Source organism: Taudactylus pleione, unplaced genomic scaffold (genome assembly GCF_031769625.1).
Source record: "Taudactylus pleione unplaced genomic scaffold, aTauple2 ptg000762l, whole genome shotgun sequence".
Classification (NCBI taxonomy): Eukaryota; Metazoa; Chordata; class Amphibia; order Anura; family Myobatrachidae; genus Taudactylus; species Taudactylus pleione.
In genome coordinates, this window is record NW_028285164.1 from 1,271,033 (window position 1) to 1,296,001 (window position 24,969).

At 49.1% G+C, this 24,969-nt stretch overlaps 1 protein-coding gene across 1 annotated transcript; it reads right to left on the reverse strand.

Annotated features, from left to right (window-relative positions):
- On the reverse strand, nucleotides 1–23,979 carry PPP4C (protein phosphatase 4 catalytic subunit). The gene is made up of 9 exons (XM_088457531.1): nucleotides 23,681–23,979; nucleotides 4,906–5,027; nucleotides 4,217–4,268; nucleotides 3,953–4,003; nucleotides 3,079–3,180; nucleotides 2,655–2,828; nucleotides 1,624–1,750; nucleotides 1,356–1,545; nucleotides 1–1,274 (listed from the first exon to the last, which is right to left on the reverse strand). Exons 2-9 carry the CDS (start codon nucleotides 5,001–5,003, stop codon nucleotides 1,145–1,147), a joined length of 924 nt encoding a protein of 307 aa, XP_088313657.1. The 5' UTR covers nucleotides 5,004–5,027; nucleotides 23,681–23,979; the 3' UTR covers nucleotides 1–1,144.
- Between the last annotated feature and the right edge of the window lie 990 nt (nucleotides 23,980–24,969).

Here is a 24,969-nt window from a genome sequence, read left to right on the forward strand (position 1 = left end):
TGATATTTCCAGTTTTTTTTTTAATCCTTTTTCTTGTTTTATTAGCAGACGTGGCTGTATCTACCAAAAAGTAAAATAAAAAATAATAAAAACTTCAACTGAGATGCGCATGATGTAGCCGGACTCTGGGGCCTATCACAAAGGAGGAGTCTTTCTTCTTCCACATGTAAAGAGCACGGATATAAAAAGATTGCAGAGAGAAGGAATAATTCAGGAGCGTTTAAGTTAGAGGATCATTTGTAAAACATTAATTGAAATCAGCCCAAAACGGGCCGATTGCATCATGGTAACCCTACCCCTGCAGTGCTCTGCATTTTAGCACTCGGTAATGTATCTTGCCTGATGAGACTACAGCTACACGGGGCAGGAACTGCGGCGAAAAGACGAGGTTATTACCTGAAAAAAGTGGAAACCGGAAACAATTAGCAACTGAAGAGAAAAAAAAGAAAAGGAATCGTACATTTGTGGCTTAGGACCGGATCGTATGGCATCGGGAACCGCACATCGTTCTCAGTCCTGCTGGGATTGTGGGCCCAGGGTCTGCTTGCACTAAGGCACTCCAAACTAGCATCATCCCAGTGGGGGTAGACCACCTCCAGGGGAGGGGCTAGAGATTGTGAGGAATGACTGGATTTGGGTTTTAGGAATTTATAAAATATAGAAAGAAACTCCTAAAAACATCTAAAAGTGAAAGGATTTTGGTTTCCTTACATAACACCACCCCACGTGCCCCCCCTTCCTCCCTCTGAATCCATGCTCTGTTGCCCCCATGAAAGTCTTGCAGAGCATTAAGAAAACCCCCTTTCCTGAGACACAAAACACATTGCTCCATTCTGCAACCTGCAGAGCACTGCTCCTCTTCCTCCCCCACCCCCCAAAGATTTGTTACCTGCCCCCGACGTCAGAATACAGTGCACCCCAAGTCTGGATAGAATGTTCCCTTCAACCCCTCCACCTCACTGCAGAACGTTATCCTCTCACAAGCTCTAAACAAGGAGCAGAGGTGCAAAGTCTGTGGGCTCTTCTGCCCCATAGTATGTTCAGGAACCGCAGCCAGAGAGAAAAGGGGAAAGGAGGAGCCTGGAGAAGTTCAAGAGACATCAGGAGGAAATAGTGGAGAGGCCCCGGAACTGAAGGGGGCAGGTCACAGGAAGTAGTCGGCGACTGGTTTCTTGGAGGGAATGCCTCTGGTCTCTTGTGGTGCAGCTTCAAAAATGATGAACTCCTTCTGAAGGTGCTCGTCCAGCTCGAGAATGGCAGCTACATTTCCACATCTAGACGGGAAGGAGAGCTGCGTTATAGAGTGTGACACACCTAGGAAATAGGCCCTGGTTCAATTACAGGCCCAAGCTTACCTATAACAGTAGTTTGGCGCTGACCATACAGTCAAGACAGTCTCGTTGAAGTGCCACTTGTACCCCTCCATAACAAGCTGGTGTGCCCTGCAGATCATGTCTATGTTGTTTGCAGCATTGAACTGCGCTACAACATCACTGCCGAAAAGGTAGCCGGCTCCCCGAGGGCTCACTCCCCACCCAGTGGTATCTGCAGGTGAAAGAGACCAGGGTCAGCCGACACCGGACACTGAAGACCTGTTACAGTGAAAGGCGGTTAGGGGTTTACCTTCTGGATCAGACCAGAGGAGGTCACACATAGGCCCATCGTGGGGGACTTCCTGTTTGCGGTCAATGGTTCGGATCTGATCAAGCGTCTGAATTGATGGTGATAATCCGCCGTGAACACAAAAGATCTGCAAGAGAGAGTTTGTGACCTCCCAAATTCATACAAACGACATTAACAGCGTAACATTATTCAAAAACATCTGACAAAAGGAAGGATTGACAAATAGCCATCTCGACGCAGGTTTAACCAAACCTCTTCGCATAGTCCCATCTCTTTTACATGGAGCTTCTTTTAAATGAATATTTGGAACCTTCGCACCTAAGGAGCCGCAAATAGTTACATCTATGAGCCTAAAATAGCCAATAATCTACCATCATGTATTCCTTGGCCAAACGCAGTAACTAAGACCGTGATCCAGGCAATGAGATTGTTGCCAAATCCGGATGCAGCTCTGTCCGTGTGTGGGCGGCTTTACTCCAGCAAGTGAGGCAGCTTCATGGATGGAACAGCCCACTTACCGAAGTCAAGAAATCTGTGCCTTTAAGGGTATTAGTTCACAATTTGGGGACGCTACACACTGATGATAGATATACATGCTTTGGTGTAGTTGCGGAGTTGACAGCTATCATGCTTTGTGCACAGTGATCTTACAACTGCGCTAGGACCTAAACAGTCCAAAAGTAACACGCCTACTCGGCCAACAACAGCCATCTGTGTCGTATGGATCAATGACCCTGCTGCTTAGTGCCCAGGTCTAGTTGCAAGATTAGCCAGCTGGATGTCTGTCCTAACATGAGTCTCTTTCAACGTTATCCATTTCTGTGTGGGTAAACATGGTGGTCTTATCACCAATTGGCCGACAGTGGTGTTTAAAGTGGAGATTGCAGCAGTATCAGGTGAGTAAGCACTACATGGTTTACTATAAACTGGATCTTAACTGCAATTCCCCTGCACCCCCAATATCAGCCTAACTATCTTTAATATACACTATAGGACGTTACACAGTTTAAGTAGAACTGGCCGCTTCTCACCTTTCCATCGATAATGGCCGACAAGCTGAGATAGTCGAAGATCTCCGTGCAATACCGCCATACCGTAACCGAGCCATATTTGCGCAAGCACTCATCATAGAAACCATAGACTTGTGTGATCTGTCGACTCTCATGGTTCCCGCGTATCAGTGTGATCCTGTCAGGGTAGCGCACCTGCAAGTAACAAACATCAGGCCATTCAGTAGTCTGTTATTCCATTGTATTTGGGCATAGACGACAAAAAAAAAAAAAAAAAGAAAAAGCAAAATAAAGAGCTGTGACGTATATTCCGGAGACGGCTGGAAGTCACCAGGCCAAACAGGAACCAGATCAGTCAGCACTCATTACCTGGAGGAGTGTAATAACCTTCCTGCTAGAGGAGGTTACATGGGACGGAAACAAGAGAGCTCAGTATATTTCTTACCTTCAAAGCCAGGAGGAGGAGGAATGTTTCAACACTGTAAAAACCACGGTCAACAAAGTCTCCCATGAAGAGGTAATTTGTTTCCGGGACATCTCCCCCAACCTGAAAGCAGAAGATGGTGAAAGAAGGGATAGAGGAAGGGTTTACAGGTTAGAGACATGACAGCATCCGGCAAACCTCAGCCCAGAAGGGGGAAGTACTCTATTCAGATCTATGGGAGAAGCTTGCAAACAAAGCTCATCTCCCGATTCACTGGGTCTCCTTTTGCTGTATGTTCATATTTCCTCCCAGTTTGTACAGCAGAATGTTGCGGTGGACAGGTCACCAACTGCTGGTGGTGCAAGCTGGCAGCAGGGAATCTGTATGATTTACTGCCAGACCCATGCCCGGCTGCTGGACTCCCGACAGAGGAGGAAATCCCGATCGTCCAAGGTAAGTTTTCTCTAACACAATTCTACCCCCTAACCCTCCCTTAGGGGTGCCTAACCCTAACCTTCCCCCCCAGTGCCTAAACTTAACACCCCTTCCCCGCCGCCTAAACCTAACTCCTTCGGGGGGGGGGGGGGGGGGGTGCCTAACCCTAAGTCCCCCCGGGGGTGCCTAACGCTAACCCCCCCTTCTCCTAGCCTAAACCTAACCACCTAACCTCCCGGGGGAGTGCCCCCCGGAAACCCTAAACCTAACCCCTTCAAACGGGATGCCGGGCACCGGTCTCCCGCCATCAGTAGGATGACAGGCGTCTAGATTTAGACGCCTGCCATTTAACCCTCGCCGGGATTAGGTCTGCTGACTTCCCAGCTGCATACCGGCAGCAGTGTCAGCTCCCTGCTGCAAGTAATGGGAGTGGGGGTTTGTCATCTATAGAGTTACTCACCCTGAACAGTTCCTTTAGGTCATAGAATTGGCCGTGGATATCGCCGCAGACCTGTGGAGGAAAAGGAGAAATAAATACCACTAAACACACATTAGCGGGACATATACATTCTGCACAACATATCCTACAGAGATTTATTACAGGAGACACTGTGGCCAAACAGGCTGTGCGAAGGCAACACGCTGCCCCGCTGATGAACGATCAACTTCTAACATAAAAGGGTCCCCATCTACCCACTACAATGAAGGATTTGATGTTCCTTACCGTGACTGGTGAGTCCACCCTCTGAACGTTACTTTCTTCTACTAGTATCTCCCTGTAGAAGAGACACAGATTTTATTATCATTTTCCCCAAATGCCCAACATTCCCCACAGCTCAGGTGCAGCCCTCTAACCTCTGCCATTCTTCTGAAAGCTTCACAAATGTACTTCATGACACGATAAGACTAGATTACTATGGAGGGGAGAGTTAAAATTCTGAGTGTTGGCACGGTTCACCTCACAACTATGGGGTGTGAGAAAAACTGGCAATGGCGGCGGATGCGATGTGCCGTGCCGTTCCTGAGCAGCGCATCTCATTGAAGCCGAAGAATTGAATTCATCCCCATGGAGTATATTTACAAAAGCTGCAGCTCGCTACTTGGAGGGTTTAACCTCAAAAATGAAACCAAACACTAATAAGTGCAACACACACCAGGATTCCACTTATTAGTATTGCTTAAACTTTTTAGGTAAGCGCTGTCCCTTCCTAAATGTACCCCTAGGTCACAGACCATGGAGTGCCTGCCACCAGACGTCACAAGTTTAGACCACAGATACCAGAAGTGCACCTCACGTTGTAATAGGATATAAAAACAGGTACACGAGCCCCTGGAAGAGTAACACGTGGTCCTACTCAGTACTGGTACAGCTAATCAGATTAGGCAGGTATATCGAGACAGCAGGGCACTCACCGGGCCTTGGCACAAAGGGCTTTAACTTCACTCTCCTTGATGAGCTCACAGCGTCTCAGCTGCTCAATCTGCCGGTCGAGGTCACTGATTTCAGTCATGGCTCCTCCTTACCGAGCCTCCTTCTGCGTTGGAGAAGGGAAAAGGCATTATGAAGATTAGTTATATCTGTGCAATAATACAAAAAATTTAAAAAAAAACTCACGTTCACAAGGAAGGCGACATTACATCAACTAGGGATACAAAGGCCTGTGCAAACACAGACTACAAGGAATAAGTTGACTACAGCCAGCTCCATTTATTTTGAACGTGCTAAAGGAATACTAAGAAAGTGTGAAAAACTAGAGAACAGGAGAAATGGGAACATCCAGCAGTCACTGTCCCAACGCAGAAGGGAAGCTGGGTCGTCTACCAATCCGGCCTCTTCCTACAAACCCTACTACACATTCACAGCCTGACATGCCAGGCCCGTACAATCAACAACTAAAAGGCAAAATAAAAAAAAGCCCCCTGCAGCTCTTAATTTTGCTCTTTATGCCCAAATGCAATGGAATAACAGAATACTGAATGGCCTGATGTTTGTTACATGCAGGTGCGCTACCCTGACAGGATCAAGAACGATTTCGTTCAGTGCCGGGTTCCCACCCTCATCCCCGAACATGTTCAACCTGACAATATAGTCAGGTTGGACGGGAGGTTCGGGCGATGAACGTTAACTACCACCAACTACAAACAGGAGCGCATTTGGGTAGTTATCGTTCATCGTTATGGGGCTGAAACTGAACAATTTTTTGGATGACTGAACGATAACGATATCGTAAAGTCGTCCAAAAACTTGCTACGTGTACACGCACCTTAAGTCGCATACAGTGCAGAACATACAATATAACTGCAGTGGGCACTAAAATCAACTACACAGACCGCAGTGGCTGGTAGGCTATAGCGCTGTGTAAACCTGGCCATTGGGAGTGGTATGCAAGGAGACTGGCGTAAGTCTCAGAGAGGGTGGAGGGTGAGGGAGGAGCAGTGAGACCGCTGTGAAATGGCGCCCTGAGCTGGGGGCGGGGCTGCAGGGAGAGCGCCTTCTCCCCAATGCTGACAGTAACCACTGGGTCCCCTGGCCTTAAAGCATACCCTGCGCCAGTGTTTGCATTGCCCTAGTGGTCTAGTGCAGTGGTTCTCGAACTCTGTCCTCAGGACCCCACACAGGTCAAGTTTTCTAGGTCACCCAGAAGGTGCACAGGTGTATTCATTACTTACTGACACATTTTAAAAGATCCACAGGATGAGCTATAGTGTTCACTGCGTCCCGCGGGTGAAGACGGCACACGCAGGCTGTGAGGGCAGGGCACTTTTTGCCCTCCTTCTGGAGGGCAGGGTGCTTTTGCCCTCCAGAAGGAGGGTAGGGCGCCGCGCCCCGCTAAAACAGCTTAGCGGGAACACTAAGCTAATTATTTCACTTGTGATTCTGTGAGGAGACGTGGAAAATATGCACTGTTTGGGGTCCTGAGGACCGAGTTTGAGAACCTGTGGTCTACATCAGTGCCTTCGTCTGTCTCCCAAGACCGGAGGCAAGACTGCACATTAGACGCGGGTCCCTGCAAGCGAGGATCCGCCTTACCTGTCCCCTTGAGTCCTGGCTGCACTCTGGGGTCCGGGGAGCGTTGCTAGCTAAGGCCCCGCCAGGAGTACCTAGCCGAGGACTGGTGTGACGGCACCGCGGTAAGGTGATGGAGCAGCAGGGCATGACGTCCAAAGGACTGTCTCGTGCTGCTGCAGTAAAATAAAATCATAAAAATAAGCTTGGGCTGCTTAATAGCTGCCCCACTGTTACAACGCTGAACCAGCTCCTGCCGGACACCAACTAAACTGAGTTGCTCTCAGGCTGTGGGCGAGGAATAGGGGGAAGGACCGAAGCATCCTGGGATTGAAAAGCTTTGCTGTTGGTGTCCAGTCCTTCAAGTCCCACCTACACCCCAATTGTCTACCCTATGGACTCTGAAGAAGAAATACAGACTACTCTATTCACATACGTATAACATCTACAATCACTGTTCATCGACAAGCTTCCTAACTATAGCTGTCTCCATTAACACCAGCAAGTTCAACAGGATGACACAGGCCACGACATCAGCCCCAGGGCTACAGATTCACCTTTTACAAGACGTACTAGCTGAAGGCTAGAGAGGCATGTCTCACAGGAAGAGACATGAAGCACTCAGCGTACTGACTCCTCTGCATGTCCCCGCTATACATGAAGCCTCTATTGCCAGAAAGCAGCCTTTTAACTACATTCTGATCAGCACAAGACACCTTGAGCTTCATGATATGATGCATAGTTGAGAATCTGGGGAACATAAGCTCAGTTTATTGTATACGCTGACTGACATCACAGAGGCCGCCCTTTGATAAGCACTGTGGAGTGAACTGGGCCCAGTGCGAAAAAGCACCCGTAGCCAACAGTGAAAGCGGTCATATATGGACCGCACCAGGATTCATGAAGCCAATCAAACTCCCCCCAGAAACCATGAGACATGGCTAGCCTGTAGCTATGACTATAGGCTCAGCCCACAGAATGACTTCCTCCACTGTGCAGACAACAGGTGACGGTTTCCCTAGTGACCGTCAACTACCTCCAATGTTGTGTGTTCAGTTACATTTTCTATTATAATTGGCGCACTATGCAAATGAGGGGGAGGGGCAGTAACATTATAAGCTGCAGTGCTTCCTCTATAGTGTAAACCTGGGTTATAGGAAGCAACACTAGGGACTGGATACACATTAAAGTGCGTTGCGAGAATATACGATAAGGGGGGGGGGGGGGGTCACACAATAGTAGGGCGCTGCAGTAATGATACATGGTCCTCTGCACGGAGCGTTGTAGGCCAGTAAATTACAATATTCTCTGGTTGGTACAATATTCCCTGGGCGGTTCAGCTCACATTTTACATATACATTTAGATTACATGTACATATACTCAAATCTGTACAGATGAAAGCACGAAGGGTTACGATGGGACACTACTTGTTAGTGCTTATCTGGCCTCCTCAGCTAACAAGCCACCAGAGAGAGGGGCAGACACTGACCACGCAGAAGGGGCACGTTTATGAGCACCAACGGCGGGACAGACTGACCATACCAAGTTACCCCTAAATAAGTGACTGGAAAGCACGGGGAGGGACTAGATTTCAGCTGTGACTTGCTACCAAGGAGGAATAATTGGCCTCAGCAGTCTGGGTATGAAGAGCGAGCGCCTGACTGCCGTCTGCAGCCATCAAAGGGAAGTGTAGGTATAAAAACTTATAGTCAGCATAGAAATCTACATTACTCATCAATGTGATGCTTTGTACAGTGCTAATCCAATTAGCTCATACAAGAGGGGGGGGGGTACTTAACAGATGGAGCTAACACAAGTCTTTGCGCCCACTAGCTTGAACTCCATGTGCTGCATTCGTAAAATAAAGAAAAACACTAGTACATCAAGGAGGGGTCTGGAAGTGCTCAGAACGGCTTCCCGTCACCTGGCTGCACTGTACATTGCATCTATAGTGTTGCAGTATTCCGAGTGCCATCTGCTCCATTCAATGCATGCAACCTCCACCCTTCTTCTGACCACAAGGTACCTGCCAGGGGCTGCACCGCACACTGCCTTTGTAGACACTAAACTACAGCTTCTCAAACTTGGTCCTCAGTACCCCAAACAGTGCATGTTTTCCAGGTCTCCTCACAGAATCAGAAGTGAAATAATTAGCTCCGCCTGTGGATCTTTTAAAACGTATCAGTGAGTAAAGGTGCCCATACATCAGAGTGGGGTTTCGGCGATCCAGTGACGCGATCAGAATTGCCAATCTGCCGGGTGGAAACGCCGGCCACCGTCGAGGGTCAGCAATCCGTCAGAGGACCGCTGAAATTTTCAATGTTAAATGTCCCCGTTTAGACAATTGTGATAATTTTTTGATCGCGATCGTCAAAATCCAACATGTTGGATTCCTGCGATCCAGCGATGCTGGGTTGCAGCATCGCGGCAATCCATGGCAGGTGGATGGGGCCCTTTATGAATACACCTGTGCACCTGCTGGGTGACCTGGAAAACATGACCTGTGTGGGGTTCTGAGGACAGAGTTTGAGAAACCCTGCACTAAACAATATAAGATCATATACTAAAGAAGAGAGGACATTTGTATAAACTCTGACTGAATAGCCTCTGCACTCAGGACTACAGAGAAGATGATATTGCTACACGTTATCACCAGGTCGGTCACCCTAGTGGTGCATACACACCGTCAGATCTGTCAGATTGAACAACTTCAACCTGCATTAAAATGAATGGAATCGTCCAAATCTGACTGCAAACACATCAGATGTCAGATATCGTTATCTGACCATCGGGAACGCGCATCGTTCGTTGCAGGCTCATGTCAGATTTTCTTTCAGATGTGAACGATTGAACAATTTTTACAAACGTTATCGTTCACATCTGACAGAAAATCTGACCGTGCATATGCACCATTACAATAAGGAGGCATTAATACTCACCCTGCCTATATGACGGAAGCCGTGTCATTAGCCACCTAACGCCCGCTAATCTGATCTCATTTCACACAGAAACAAGATAATCTGCAAAGACACGTCTTATCAAATCCAAACCTTCAGAACTTGCCCTGTAGTGAAGGGTGTGTAAATAGGGAAATTGCCAGATAAAAGAACATTAATTTCCCCAAGGGAAACAGCTGACTGCAAACATCAGGGACTCCTGTATACACACAGCGTTCTAATAAAGTGCTCGTCAGCAAAAACAGATCTAATCGTTTAAAGAGACCAGAGTGACTGTCTAAAGGTCCTTTGCACTGCATGTATTCCCTGACACGTACCCCGGGAAGCATTAAAGCGTATCATGCTAGGACGTGCCTCAGGGCACTTGCAGGGGTGCCGCAGGTTGGTGCTCCAGTACCAAATAAATAGATTTTTTGTCAGTGTGATTGGCAGTCATTAGCACCGGTTTTGCCTATCAATAAACATGGACAAAAAGCACAGCCCTGTCAGCCACCACATAACCGACCCTAAGGGTGACAAACACCATTTACTTCATTCATTTTTGATGAATTTCTCAAGAGGAAACTTTTGGCCCAGGGGTGCAGTGGGAAAAAAATGCTGAAACTCTAGGGTGCCGAGATTCTACAAAGTTTGGGAACCACTGCCTTATTGGTGTCTTCACAACCCTGTGACACAATTATATCCTTTAATATAATTATCACCAGAATGGGGAACAGGATGAAAATAAACAGATTTTCACATTAAGGATCGGTTTGAATGCTCTATATATAAAATTTAAGTAGGCTTCTAAAAACATTGTTCTAAATCACATTTAAGATATGGCATGTAAATATTACACATTCTGACAAGACAGGCGATCTATACATCACTGACCACTGTCAATCATCAAGAAAGCACACACACACACATTATATATATATATATATATATATATATATATCACACACACACATATATATAAATATATATATATATATATATATAACAATCCTGATTATATGACAGTAATTGCTTCTACGACGGAGCAAGTCAATCGTTACTTCTGTCGGGTGCGATCAGCTTCTGGCGCCGGCATTTCACCTCTCACCCCCAGGGGTTGAAAGCTGAAATGCGCAAAAAGTGACCCGTTTGGGTGCCCAAGCAGCACTTTTTGCTATCTCGCCCAGCACTTTGGTCCGGTGTAGCTGTTTAAGACAGCTGAACCCGACATCTACGGGCGCGATCGGCATCAATTGAGTAGCGCCCCTTCGATATCCTGTCACTTTAGACGGGAGATCGGGTACGCTAAAACAATTGACTACTGCCCTTTAAATGGACACATTAAACATACCAGTTATATAAATACTAATGGTTATATTGCCTACATAGAGAGGGGTGAGTTACACCACTGTACAATAGCCCCCTCAGACAATGAAATCACACTATTAGTCAATTTATACTATTTTAGACATATATAAATACCCACACATTGAACTGTAATCGGCACTATTAACTATATAGGGACCTGTAAAATGAGGATTAAATAGTTACAGTTTACAGAGAACAGCAGAGGGTACAGGATCGGTATGATTTACCACCGCAGAGGGTACAGGATCGGTATGATTTACCACCGGCCGCATGATTCAAATCCTGACAGCGGAAGCCCGGCAGAGGTGAATATCCCGACTGTGCTAATGGTAAGTATAAACTAACACCCCCCCCCCCCACCCCCCCAAAGTGCCTAAACCTAAGCTCCCCCCTTCCCCGCTGCCTAAACCTAAGTCTCCCAGAGGGCTGCCTAACCCCAAGTCCCACCGCGGGGGCCCCTAACCCAACCCAACCCTCCCCCCACCGGCTGTCCACACCCAGCTTGCCGGCGTCCCAGCGTAGGTAAAATGACAGGCGTCGGGATCTCGACGCTTGTCATTAAACCATTGCCGGGATTAGACAGTCGGGATTCCGCCCATCGGCTTCCCGACTGATAGAGATATAGAGAAATGAAAGCGGATGGCACTCCATAGACTGATTAATATTAAAGGACCGGTTTAAAAGAATTTTTTATCAGTCTATGGAGTGCCATCCGCTTTCATTTCTCTACATGGAGGTAGCGTTATGCACCTTAGGAAAGGCACCCTAAGCTAGTATTTACATTGTCCCCATAGTATGAGTGCTGGGTTTTCTGGATTTTGTGATATATATATCTCCCAACTGTCCTGCATGAGCACACAGTGGGGGGGGGATATATACAGTATGAGCAGCACAGTGGGGGGGGGGATATATACAGTATGAGGAGCACAGTGGGGGGGGGATATATACAGTATGAGGAGCACAGTGGGGGGGGATATATACAGCATGAGGAGCACAGTGGGGGGGGATATATACAGCATGAGCAGCACAGTGGGGGGGATATATACAGCATGAGCAGCACAGTGGGGGGGGGATATATACAGTATGAGTAGCACAGTGGGGGGGGGATATATACAGTATGAGGAGCACACGGGGGGGATATATACAGTATGAGGAGCACACGGGGGGATATATACAGTATGAGCACACAGAGGGGGGGTAGATACAGTATGAGAAGCACACAGAGGGGGGATATATACAGTATGAGGAGCACACAGAGGGGGGATATATACAGTATGAGGAGCACACAGAGGGGGGATATATACAGTATGAGAAGCACACAATGGGGGGGGTGGATATATACAGTATGAGAAGCACACAGTGGGGGGGGGTGGATATATACAGTATGAGGAGCACACAGTGGGGGGGGATATATACAGTATGAGGAGCACACAGAGGGGGGATATATACAGTATGAGAAGCACACAGAGGGGGGATATATACAGTATGAGAAGCACACAGAGGGGGGATATATACAGTATGAGGAGCACACAGGGGGGGATATATACAGTATGAGGAGCACACAGGGGGGGGGATATATACAGTATGAGGAGCACACAGGGGGGGGATATATACAGTATGAGGAGCACACAGGGGGGGGGATATATACAGTATGAGGAGCACACAGGGGGGGGGATATATACAGTATAAGGAGCACACAGAGGGGGGATATATACAGTATGAGGAGCACACAGAGGGGGGGATATATACAGTATGAGGAGCACACAGAGGGGGGGATATATACAGTATGAGGAGCACACAGGGGGGGGTAGATACAGTATGAGGAGCACACAGGGGGGGATATATACAGTATGAGCAGCACAGAGGGGGGGGTAGATACAGTATGAGGAGCACACACAGGGGGGGTAGATACAGTATGAGGAGCACACAGGGGGGGTAGATACAGTATGAGGAGCACACAGAGGGGGGATATATACAGTATGAGAAGCACACAGAGGGGGGGATATATACAGTATGAGAAGCACACAGAGGGGGGGATATATACAGTATGAGGAGCACACAGAGGGGGGGATATATACAGTATGAGGAGCACACAGGGGGGGGATATATACAGTATGAGGAGCACACAGAGGGGGGGATATATACAGTATGAGGAGCACACAGTGGGGGGGATATATACAGTATGAGGAGCACACAGTGGGGGGGATATATACAGTATGAGGAGCACACAGGGGGGGGTAGATACAGTATGAGGAGCACACAGGGGGGGATATATACAGTATGAGGAGCACACAGAGGGGGGATATATACAGTATGAGCAGCACAGAGGGGGGGTAGATACAGTATGAGGAGCACAGAGGGGGGGTAGATACAGTATGAGGAGCACACAGGGGGGGATATATACAGTATGAGGAGCACACAGAGGGGGGATATACAGTATGAGCAGCACAGAGGGGGGGTAGATACAGTATGAGGAGCACACAGAGGGGGGGTAGATACAGTATGAGGAGCACACAGAGGGGGGGTAGATACAGTATGAGGAGCACACAGAGGGGGGATATATACAGTATGAGAAGCACACAGAGGGGGGGATATATACAGTATGAGGAGCACACAGGGGGGGATATATACAGTATGAGGAGCACACAAAGGGGGGATATATACAGTATGAGGAGCACACAGGGGGGGTAGATACAGTATGAGGAGCACACAGGGGGGGGGATATATACAGTATGAGGAGCACACAGGGGGGATATATACAGTATGAGGAGCACACAGAGGGGGGATATATACAGTATGAGGAGCACACAGAGGGGGGATATATACAGTATGAGGAGCACACAGAGGGGGGATATATACAGTATGAGAAGCACACAGAGGGGGGATATATACAGTATGAGGAGCACACAGAGGGGGGGATATATACAGTATGAGGAGCACACAGGGGGGGATATATACAGTATGAGGAGCACAGAGGGGGGGATATATACAGTATGAGGAGCACAGAGGGGGGGATATATACAGTATGAGGAGCACAGAGGGGGGGATATATACAGTATGAGGAGCACAGAGGGGGGGATATATACAGTATGAGGAGCACAGAGGGGGGGATATATACAGTATGAGGAGCACACAGGGGGGGATATATACAGTATGAGGAGCACACAGGGGGGGATATATACAGTATGAGGAGCACACAGGGGGGGATATATACAGTATGAGGAGCACACAGAGGGGGATATATACAGTATGAGGAGCACACAGGGGGGATATATACAGTATGAGGAGCACACAGAGGGGGGTAGATACAGTATGAGGAGCACACAGAGGGGGGGATATATACAGTATGAGGAGCACACAGAGGGGGATATATACAGTATGAGGAGCACACAGAGGGGGGGATATATACAGTATGAGGAGCACACAGAGGGGGGGATATATACAGTATGAGGAGCACACAGAGGGGGGATATATACAGTATGAGGAGCACACAGAGGGGGGATATATACAGTATGAGGAGCACACAGAGGGGGGATATACAGTATGAGCAGCACAGAGGGGGGGTAGATACAGTATGAGGAGCACACAGAGGGGGGGTAGATACAGTATGAGGAGCACACAGAGGGGGGGTAGATACAGTATGAGGAGCACACAGAGGGGGGATATATACAGTATGAGAAGCACACAGAGGGGGGATATATACAGTATGAGGAGCACACAGGGGGGGATATATACAGTATGAGGAGCACACAAAGGGGGGATATATACAGTATGAGGAGCACACAGGGGGGGTAGATACAGTATGAGGAGCACACAGGGGGGGGGATATATACAGTATGAGGAGCACACAGGGGGGATATATACAGTATGAGGAGCACACAGGGGGGGTAGATACAGTATGAGGAGCACACAGGGGGGGTAGATACAGTATGAGGAGCACACAGAGGGGGGATATATACAGTATGAGGAGCACACAGAGGGGGGATATATACAGTATGAGGAGCACACAGGGGGGGTAGATACAGTATGAGGAGCACACAGGGGGGGTAGATACAGTATGAGGAGCACACAGGGGGGGGGATATATACAGTATGAGGAGCACACAGGGGGGATATATACAGTATGAGGAGCACACAGGGGGGGTAGATACAGTATGAGGAGCACACAGGGGGGGATATATACAGTATGAGGAGCACACAGAGGGGGGATATATACAGTATGAGGAGCACACAGAGGGGGGATAGATACAGTATGAGGAGCACACAGAGGGGGGATATATACAGTATGAGGAGCACACAGAGGGGGGATAGATACAGTATGAGGAGCACACACAGGGGGGATATATACAGTATGAGGAGCACACAGGGGGGGTAGATACAGTATGAGGAGCACACAGGGGGGATAGATACAGTATGAGGAGCACACAGGGGGGATAGATACAGTATGAGGAGCACACAGAGGGGGGATATATACAGTATGAGGAGCACACACAGGGGGGATATATACAGTATGAGGAGCACACAGAGGGGGGATATATACAGTATGAGGAGCACACAGGGGGGATATATACAGTATGAGGAGCACACAGAGGGGGGTAGATACAGTATGAGGAGCACACAGAGGGGGGTAGATACAGTATGAGGAGCACACAGAGGGGGGATATATACAGTATGAGGAGCACACAGAGGGGGGATATATACAGTATGAGGAGCACACAGAGGGGGGATATATACAGTATGAGGAGCACACAGAGGGGGGATATATACAGTATGAGGAGCACACAGGGGGGATATATACAGTATGAGGAGCACACAGGGGGGGATAGATACAGTATGAGGAGCACACAGGGGGGGATATATACAGTATGAGGAGCACACAGAGGGGGGATATATACAGTATGAGAAGCACACAGAGGGGGGATATATACAGTATGAGGAGCACAGAGAGGGGGGATATATACAGTATGAGGAGCACACAGAGGGGGGATATATACAGTATGAGGAGCACACAGGGGGGATATATACAGTATGAGGAGCACACAGGGGGGATATATACAGTATGAGGAGCACACAGAGGGGGGATATATACAGTATGAGGAGCACACAGAGGGGGGATATATACAGTATGAGGAGCACACAGAGGGGGGATATATACAGTATGAGGAGCACACAGGGGGGATATATACAGTATGAGGAGCACACAGGGGGGGTAGATACAGTATGAGGAGCACACAGGGGGGGATAGATACAGTATGAGGAGCACACAGAGGGGGGATATATACAGTATGAGGAGCACACACAGGGGGGATATATACAGTATGAGGAGCACACAGAGGGGGGGATATATACAGTATGAGGAGCACACAGAGGGGGGTAGATACAGTATGAGGAGCACACAGAGGGGGGTAGATACAGTATGAGGAGCACACAGGGGGGATATATACAGTATGAGGAGCACACAGAGGGGGGTAGATACAGTATGAGGAGCACACAGAGGGGGGATATATACAGTATGAGGAGCACACAGAGGGGGGATATATACAGTATGAGGAGCACACAGGGGGGGTAGATACAGTATGAGGAGCACACAGGGGGGATATATACAGTATGAGGAGCACACAGAGGGGGGGATAGATACAGTATGAGGAGCACACACAGGGGGGATATATACAGTATGAGGAGCACACAGGGGGGGTAGATACAGTATGAGGAGCACACAGGGGGGATAGATACAGTATGAGGAGCACACAGAGGGGGGATATATACAGTATGAGGAGCACACAGAGGGGGGATATATACAGTATGAGGAGCACACAGGGGGGGATAGATACAGTATGAGGAGCACACAGAGGGGGGATAGATACAGTATGAGGAGCACACAGAGGGGGGTAGATACAGTATGAGGAGCACACAGAGGGGGGTAGACACAGTATGAGGAGCACACAGGGGGGATATATACAGTATGAGGAGCACACAGGGGGGATATATACAGTATGAGGAGCACACAGGGGGGATATATACAGTATGAGGAGCACACAGAGGGGGGATATATACAGTATGAGGAGCACACAGAGGGGGGATATATACAGTATGAGGAGCACACAGAGGGGGGATATATACAGTATGAGGAGCACACAGAGGGGGGATATATACAGTATGAGGAGCACACAGGGGGGGATATATACAGTATGAGGAGCACACAAAGGGGGGATATATACAGTATGAGGAGCACACAGGGGGGGTAGATACAGTATGAGGAGCACACAGGGGGGGGATATATACAGTATGAGGAGCACACAGGGGGGATATATACAGTATGAGGAGCACACAGGGGGGGTAGATACAGTATGAGGAGCACACAGGGGGGGTAGATACAGTATGAGGAGCACACAGAGGGGGGATATATACAGTATGAGGAGCACACAGAGGGGGGATATATACAGTATGAGGAGCACACAGGGGGGGTAGATACAGTATGAGGAGCACACAGGGGGGGTAGATACAGTATGAGGAGCACACAGGGGGGGGGATATATACAGTATGAGGAGCACACAGGGGGGATATATACAGTATGAGGAGCACACAGGGGGGGTAGATACAGTATGAGGAGCACACAGGGGGGGATATATACAGTATGAGGAGCACACAGAGGGGGGATATATACAGTATGAGGAGCACACAGAGGGGGGATAGATACAGTATGAGGAGCACACAGAGGGGGGATATATACAGTATGAGGAGCACACAGAGGGGGGATAGATACAGTATGAGGAGCACACACAGGGGGGATATATACAGTATGAGGAGCACACAGGGGGGGTAGATACAGTATGAGGAGCACACAGGGGGGATAGATACAGTATGAGGAGCACACAGGGGGGATAGATACAGTATGAGGAGCACACAGAGGGGGGATATATACAGTATGAGGAGCACACACAGGGGGGATATATACAGTATGAGGAGCACACAGAGGGGGGATATATACAGTATGAGGAGCACACAGGGGGGATATATACAGTATGAGGAGCACACAGAGGGGGGTAGATACAGTATGAGGAGCACACAGAGGGGGGTAGATACAGTATGAGGAGCACACAGAGGGGGGATATATACAGTATGAGGAGCACACAGAGGGGGGATATATACAGTATGAGGAGCACACAGAGGGGGGATATATACAGTATGAGGAGCACACAGAGGGGGGATATATACAGTATGAGGAGCACACAGGGGGGATATATACAGTATGAGGAGCACACAGGGGGGGATAGATACAGTATGAGGAGCACACAGGGGGGGATATATACAGTATGAGGAGCACACAGAGGGGGGATATATACAGTATGAGAAGCACACAGAGGGGGGATATATACAGTATGAGGAGCACAGAGAGGGGGGATATATACAGTATGAGGAGCACACAGAGGGGGGATATATACAGTATGAGGAGCACACAGGGGGGATATATACAGTATGAGGAGCACACAGGGGGGATATATACAGTATGAGGAGCACACAGAGGGGGGATATATACAGTATGAGGAGCACACAGAGGGGGGATATATACAGTATGAGGAGCACACAGAGGGGGGATATATACAGTATGAGGAGCACACAGGGGGGATATATACAGTATGAGGAGCACACAGGGGGGGTAGATACAGTATGAGGAGCACACAGGGGGGGATAGATACAGTATGAGGAGCACACAGAGGGGGGATATATACAGTATGAGGAGCACACACAGGGGGGATATATACAGTATGAGGAGCACACAGAGGGGGGGATATATACAGTATGAGGAGCACACAGAGGGGGGTAGATACAGTATGAGGAGCACACAGAGGGGGGTAGATACAGTATGAGGAGCACACAGGGGGGATATATACAGTATGAGGAGCACACAGAGGGGGGTAGATACAGTATGAGGAGCACACAGAGGGGGGATATATACAGTATGAGGAGCACACAGAGGGGGGATATATACAGTATGAGGAGCACACAGGGGGGGTAGATACAGTATGAGGAGCACACAGGGGGGATATATACAGTATGAGGAGCACACAGAGGGGGGGATAGATACAGTATGAGGAGCACACACAGGGGGGATATATACAGTATGAGGAGCACACAGGGGGGGTAGATACAGTATGAGGAGCACACAGGGGGGATAGATACAGTATGAGGAGCACACAGAGGGGGGATATATACAGTATGAGGAGCACACAGAGGGGGGATATATACAGTATGAGGAGCACACAGGGGGGGATAGATACAGTATGAGGAGCACACAGAGGGGGGATAGATACAGTATGAGGAGCACACAGAGGGGGGTAGATACAGTATGAGGAGCACACAGAGGGGGGTAGACACAGTATGAGGAGCACACAGGGGGGATATATACAGTATGAGGAGCACACAGGGGGGATATATACAGTATGAGGAGCACACAGGGGGGATATATACAGTATGAGGAGCACACAGAGGGGGGATATATACAGTATGAGGAGCACACAGAGGGGGGATATATACAGTATGAGGAGCACACAGAGGGGGGATATATACAGTATGAGGAGCACACAGAGGGGGGATATATACAGTATGAGGAGCACACAGAGGGGGGATATATACAGTATGAGGAGCACACAGAGGGGGGGATATATACAGTATGAGGAGCACACAGAGGGGGGTAGATACAGTATGAGGAGCACACAGAGGGGGGTAGATACAGTATGAGGAGCACACAGGGGGGATATATACAGTATGAGGAGCACACAGGGGGGATATATACAGTATGAGGAGCACACAGGGGGGGATATATACAGTATGAGGAGCACACAGAGGGGGGATATATACAGTATGAGGAGCACACAGAGGGGGGATATATACAGTATGAGGAGCACACAGAGGGGGGAAATATACAGTATGAGGAGCACACAGGGGGGATATATACAGTATGAGGAGCACACAGGGGGGGTAGATACAGTATGAGGAGCACACAGGGGGGGATAGATACAGTATGAGGAGCACACAGAGGGGGGATATATACAGTATGAGGAGCACACACAGGGGGGATATATACAGTATGAGGAGCACACAGAGGGGGGGATATATACAGTATGAGGAGCACACAGAGGGGGGTAGATACAGTATGAGGAGCACACAGAGGGGGGTAGATACAGTATGAGGAGCACAGAGGGGGTAGATACAGTATGAGGAGCACACAGAGGGGGGATATATACAGTATGAGGAGCACACAGAGGGGGGATATATACAGTATGAGGAGCACACAGAGGGGGGATATATACAGTATGAGGAGCACACAGGGGGGGTAGATACAGTATGAGGAGCACACAGGGGGGGATATATACAGTATGAGGAGCACACAGAGGGGGGATATATACAGTATGAGGAGCACACAGAGGGGGGATAGATACAGTATGAGGAGCACACACAGGGGTGATATATACAGTATGAGGAGCACACAGGGGGGGTAGATACAGTATGAGGAGCACACAGGGGGGATAGATACAGTATGAGGAGCACACAGAGGGGGGATATATACAGTATGAGGAGCACACACAGGGGGGATATATACAGTATGAGGAGCACACAGAGGGGGGATATATACAGTATGAGGAGCACACAGGGGGGATATATACAGTATGAGGAGCACACAGAGGGGGGTAGATACAGTATGAGGAGCACACAGAGGGGGGTAGATACAGTATGAGGAGCACACAGGGGGGATAGATACAGTATGAGGAGCACACAGAGGGGGGATATATACAGTATGAGGAGCACACAGAGGGGGGATATATACAGTATGAGGAGCACACAGAGGGGGGATATATACAGTATGAGGAGCACACAGAGGGGGGATATATACAGTATGAGGAGCACACAGGGGGGATATATACAGTATGAGGAGCACACAGGGGGGATATATACAGTATGAGGAGCACACAGGGGGGGATATATACAGTATGAGGAGCACACAGAGGGGGGATATATACAGTATGAGAAGCACACAGAGGGGGGATATATACAGTATGAGAAGCACACAGAGGGGGGATATATACAGTATGAGGAGCACAGAGAGGGGGGATATATACAGTATGAGGAGCACACAGAGGGGGGATATATACAGTATGAGGAGCACACAGAGGGGGGATATATACAGTATGAGGAGCACACAGGGGGGATATATACAGTATGAGGAGCACACAGAGGGGGGATATATACAGTATGAGGAGCACACAGAGGGGGGATATATACAGTATGAGGAGCACACAGAGGGGGGATATATACAGTATGAGGAGCACACAGGGGGGATATATACAGTATGAGGAGCACACAGGGGGGGTAGATACAGTATGAGGAGCACACAGGGGGGGTAGATACAGTATGAGGAGCACACAGAGGGGGGATATATACAGTATGAGGAGCACACACAGGGGGGATATATACAGTATGAGGAGCACACAGAGGGGGTGATATATACAGTATGAGGAGCACACAGAGGGGGGTAGATACAGTATGAGGAGCACACACAGGGGGGGTAGATACAGTATGAGGAGCACACAGGGGGGATAGATACAGTATGAGGAGCACACAGAGGGGGGGATATATACAGTATGAGGAGCACACAGAGGGGGGATATATACAGTATGAGAAGCACACAGTGGGGGGGGATATATACAGTATGAGGAGCACACAGAGGGGGGGATATATACAGTATGAGGAGCACACAGGGGGGGGTAGATACAGTATGAGGAGCACACAGTGGGGGGTAGATACAGTATGAGGAGCACACAGTGGGGGGGGATATATACAGTATGAGGAGCACACAGTGGGGGGGGTGGATATATACAGTATGAGGAGCACACAGTGGGGGGGGGGGATATATACAGTATGAGGAGCACACAGGGGGGGTAGATACAGTATGAGGAGCACACAGTGGGGGGGGATATATACAGTATGAGGAGCACACAGGGGGGGGATATATACAGTATGAGGAGCACACAGAGGGGGGATATATACAGTATGAGGAGCATACAGGGGGGATATATACAGTATGAGGAGCACACAGGGGGGGATATATACAGTATGAGGAGCACACACAGGGGGGATATATACAGTATGAGGAGCACACACAGGGGGGGTAGATACAGTATGAGGAGCACACACAGGGGGGGTAGATACAGTATGAGGAGCACACAGGGGGGATATATACAGTATGAGGAGCACACAGGGGGGGATAGATACAGTATGAGAAGCACACAGGGGGGGATATATACAGTATGAGGAGCACACAGGGGGGGATATATACAGTATGAGGAGCACACAGAGGGGGGATATATACAGTATGAGGAGCATACAGGGGGGATATATACAGTATGAGGAGCACACAGGGGGGGATATATACAGTATGAGGAGCACACAGAGGGGGGATATATACAGTATGAGGAGCACACACAGGGGGGGTAGATACAGTATGAGGAGCACACAGGGGGGATATATACAGTATGAGGAGCACACAGAGGGGGGATATATACAGTATGAGGAGCACACAGGGGGGGATAGATACAGTATGAGAAGCACACAGGGGGGATATATACAGTATGAGGAGCACACAGGGGGGGATATATACAGTATGAGGAGCACACAGGGGGGGATATATACAGTATGAGGAGCACACAGGGGGGGATATATACAGTATGAGGAGCACACAGGGGGGGATATATACAGTATGAGGAGCACACAGGGGGGGGTAGATACAGTATGAGGAGCACACAGTGGGGGGTAGATACAGTATGAGGAGCACACAGTGGGGGGTAGATACAGTATGAGGAGCACACAGTGGGGGGGGATATATACAGTATGAGGAGCACACAGTGGGGGGGGTGGATATATACAGTATGAGGAGCACACAGTGGGGGGGGGGATATATACAGTATGAGGAGCACACAGGGGGGGTAGATACAGTATGAGGAGCACACAGTGGGGGGGGATATATACAGTATGAGGAGCACACAGGGGGGGATATATACAGTATGAGGAGCACACAGAGGGGGGATATATACAGTATGAGGAGCATACAGGGGGGATATATACAGTATGAGGAGCACACAGGGGGGGATATATACAGTATGAGGAGCACACAGAGGGGGGATATATACAGTATGAGGAGCACACACAGGGGGGGTAGATACAGTATGAGGAGCACACACAGGGGGGGTAGATACAGTATGAGGAGCACACAGGGGGGATATATACAGTATGAGGAGCACACAGGGGGGGATAGATACAGTATGAGAAGCACACAGGGGGGGATATATACAGTATGAGGAGCACACAGGGGGGGATATATACAGTATGAGGAGCACACAGAGGGGGGATATATACAGTATGAGGAGCATACAGGGGGGATATATACAGTATGAGGAGCACACAGGGGGGGATAGATACAGTATGAGAAGCACACAGGGGGATATATACAGTATGAGGAGCACACAGGGGGGGATATATACAGTATGAGGAGCACACAGGGGGGGATATATACAGTATGAGGAGCACACAGGGGGGGATATATACAGTATGAGGAGCACACAGGGGGGGATATATACAGTATGAGGAGCACACAGAGGGGGGATATATACAGTATGAGGAGCACACACAGGGGGGGTAGATACAGTATGAGGAGCACACACAGGGGGGGTAGATACAGTATGAGGAGCACACAGGGGGGATATATACAGTATGAGGAGCACACAGGGGGGGATATATACAGTATGAGGAGCACACAGGGGGGGATAGATACAGTATGAGAAGCACAGAGGGGGGAACCGGCGCGGGGGGAGTCTGGGATTACCTCAGCCGTGTCCCGGGAGACGCTGTGGTCGGTGTATCTCGGGGTAAGACGGTGTTTCCCCGGCTCCACCTCCCTCCGGTGTCTCTCCCCCGTCTCCCGCTTCCTCCTCCACACACACACACCGTGAGAGCGAGACACCGCGAGAGGATGACGTCAGCGCAGCGTCACCGAGAGCCCCCGCACGCTCCCCCCTCTTTAGCCCTGCCTGGCAACCGTCCGTGCGCGAGCCTGTGGCGGGAACGCTCCGCTGAATGCTGCAGCTTTATTAGTCACTCTCTCCGCGCACACTGACACTGACACTGAGGTCTCTGAGGGGATGGGCGGGGCCTGGGCTCCCGGGTTATATAATGTCCTCCTCCTCCTCCAGCTGATGATAGTACAACTGAGCATGAGCAGTAGCCCAGTATGCAGTGCAGCCTATGTCAGTCCCAGAGACTCTGTAACACTGAATGAAATGGGGGCAATTGTGACACCCCTCAACAATTATATAAATTGATGTATTCCTCAGTAATCCACTACAGTTTTACATTGGGTTTGCTGGAATTTGTAGTTCTCCAACAGCTGTTGGGTCGTGTGTTGTCTGAGGCTAGTCTATGTAGCGCCACTGATTGGCTGGGTTTGCTGGGACTTGTAGTTCCACGACAAATCTGCTTTAAATGTTTGTTGACGCACTGTGGAGAATGGTATGCTGAGACTTGTAGTTCCACAGTCCCTGCAGCACTATAAGTCACCAACCTCTAATGCCGCGTATCCATTACAGGATAAAATTAAGGATAACGACATCGATATCGGTCAGTCCGCAATATCGTGCAGTGGATATGCCGCCAACGACCAGCGATGCACGCTCCCTCTGGTCGTTGACGTCGTCGCTCATCGCCCGAACCTGCTGTCCAACCTGGCGATGCAGGTTTCGGGGATGAGGGAGGGTACCGGCACTGTGTGGGCACAATATAATGAATGATAACTATGGACCGTATTCAATTTGGAGCAAAAAGTCTGTTGCCGGACTCTTTATCATCGCTGGTTTTGGGTGCAAAAGAGTACCGCGCTCATCCCCGCTGATCCCCGTATTCAATTCCAAATTGGCGAAACTGAAATCGGCGAAAAGTTCTGTCAGTTTTGGGGAGATCAGCCTGACACCCCCCAAAAGATGCTGTGACATGGGGGATCACTATGGGTACCCCGAATAGCCCTGCTAAAGGTATTTGGGTTTTTTAAATGGTCTCAATAGGCGCTATTTAGCGTCTTTTAGCAGGTGGTGAAGAATAGCATTTTGCTACTTTTTTGGG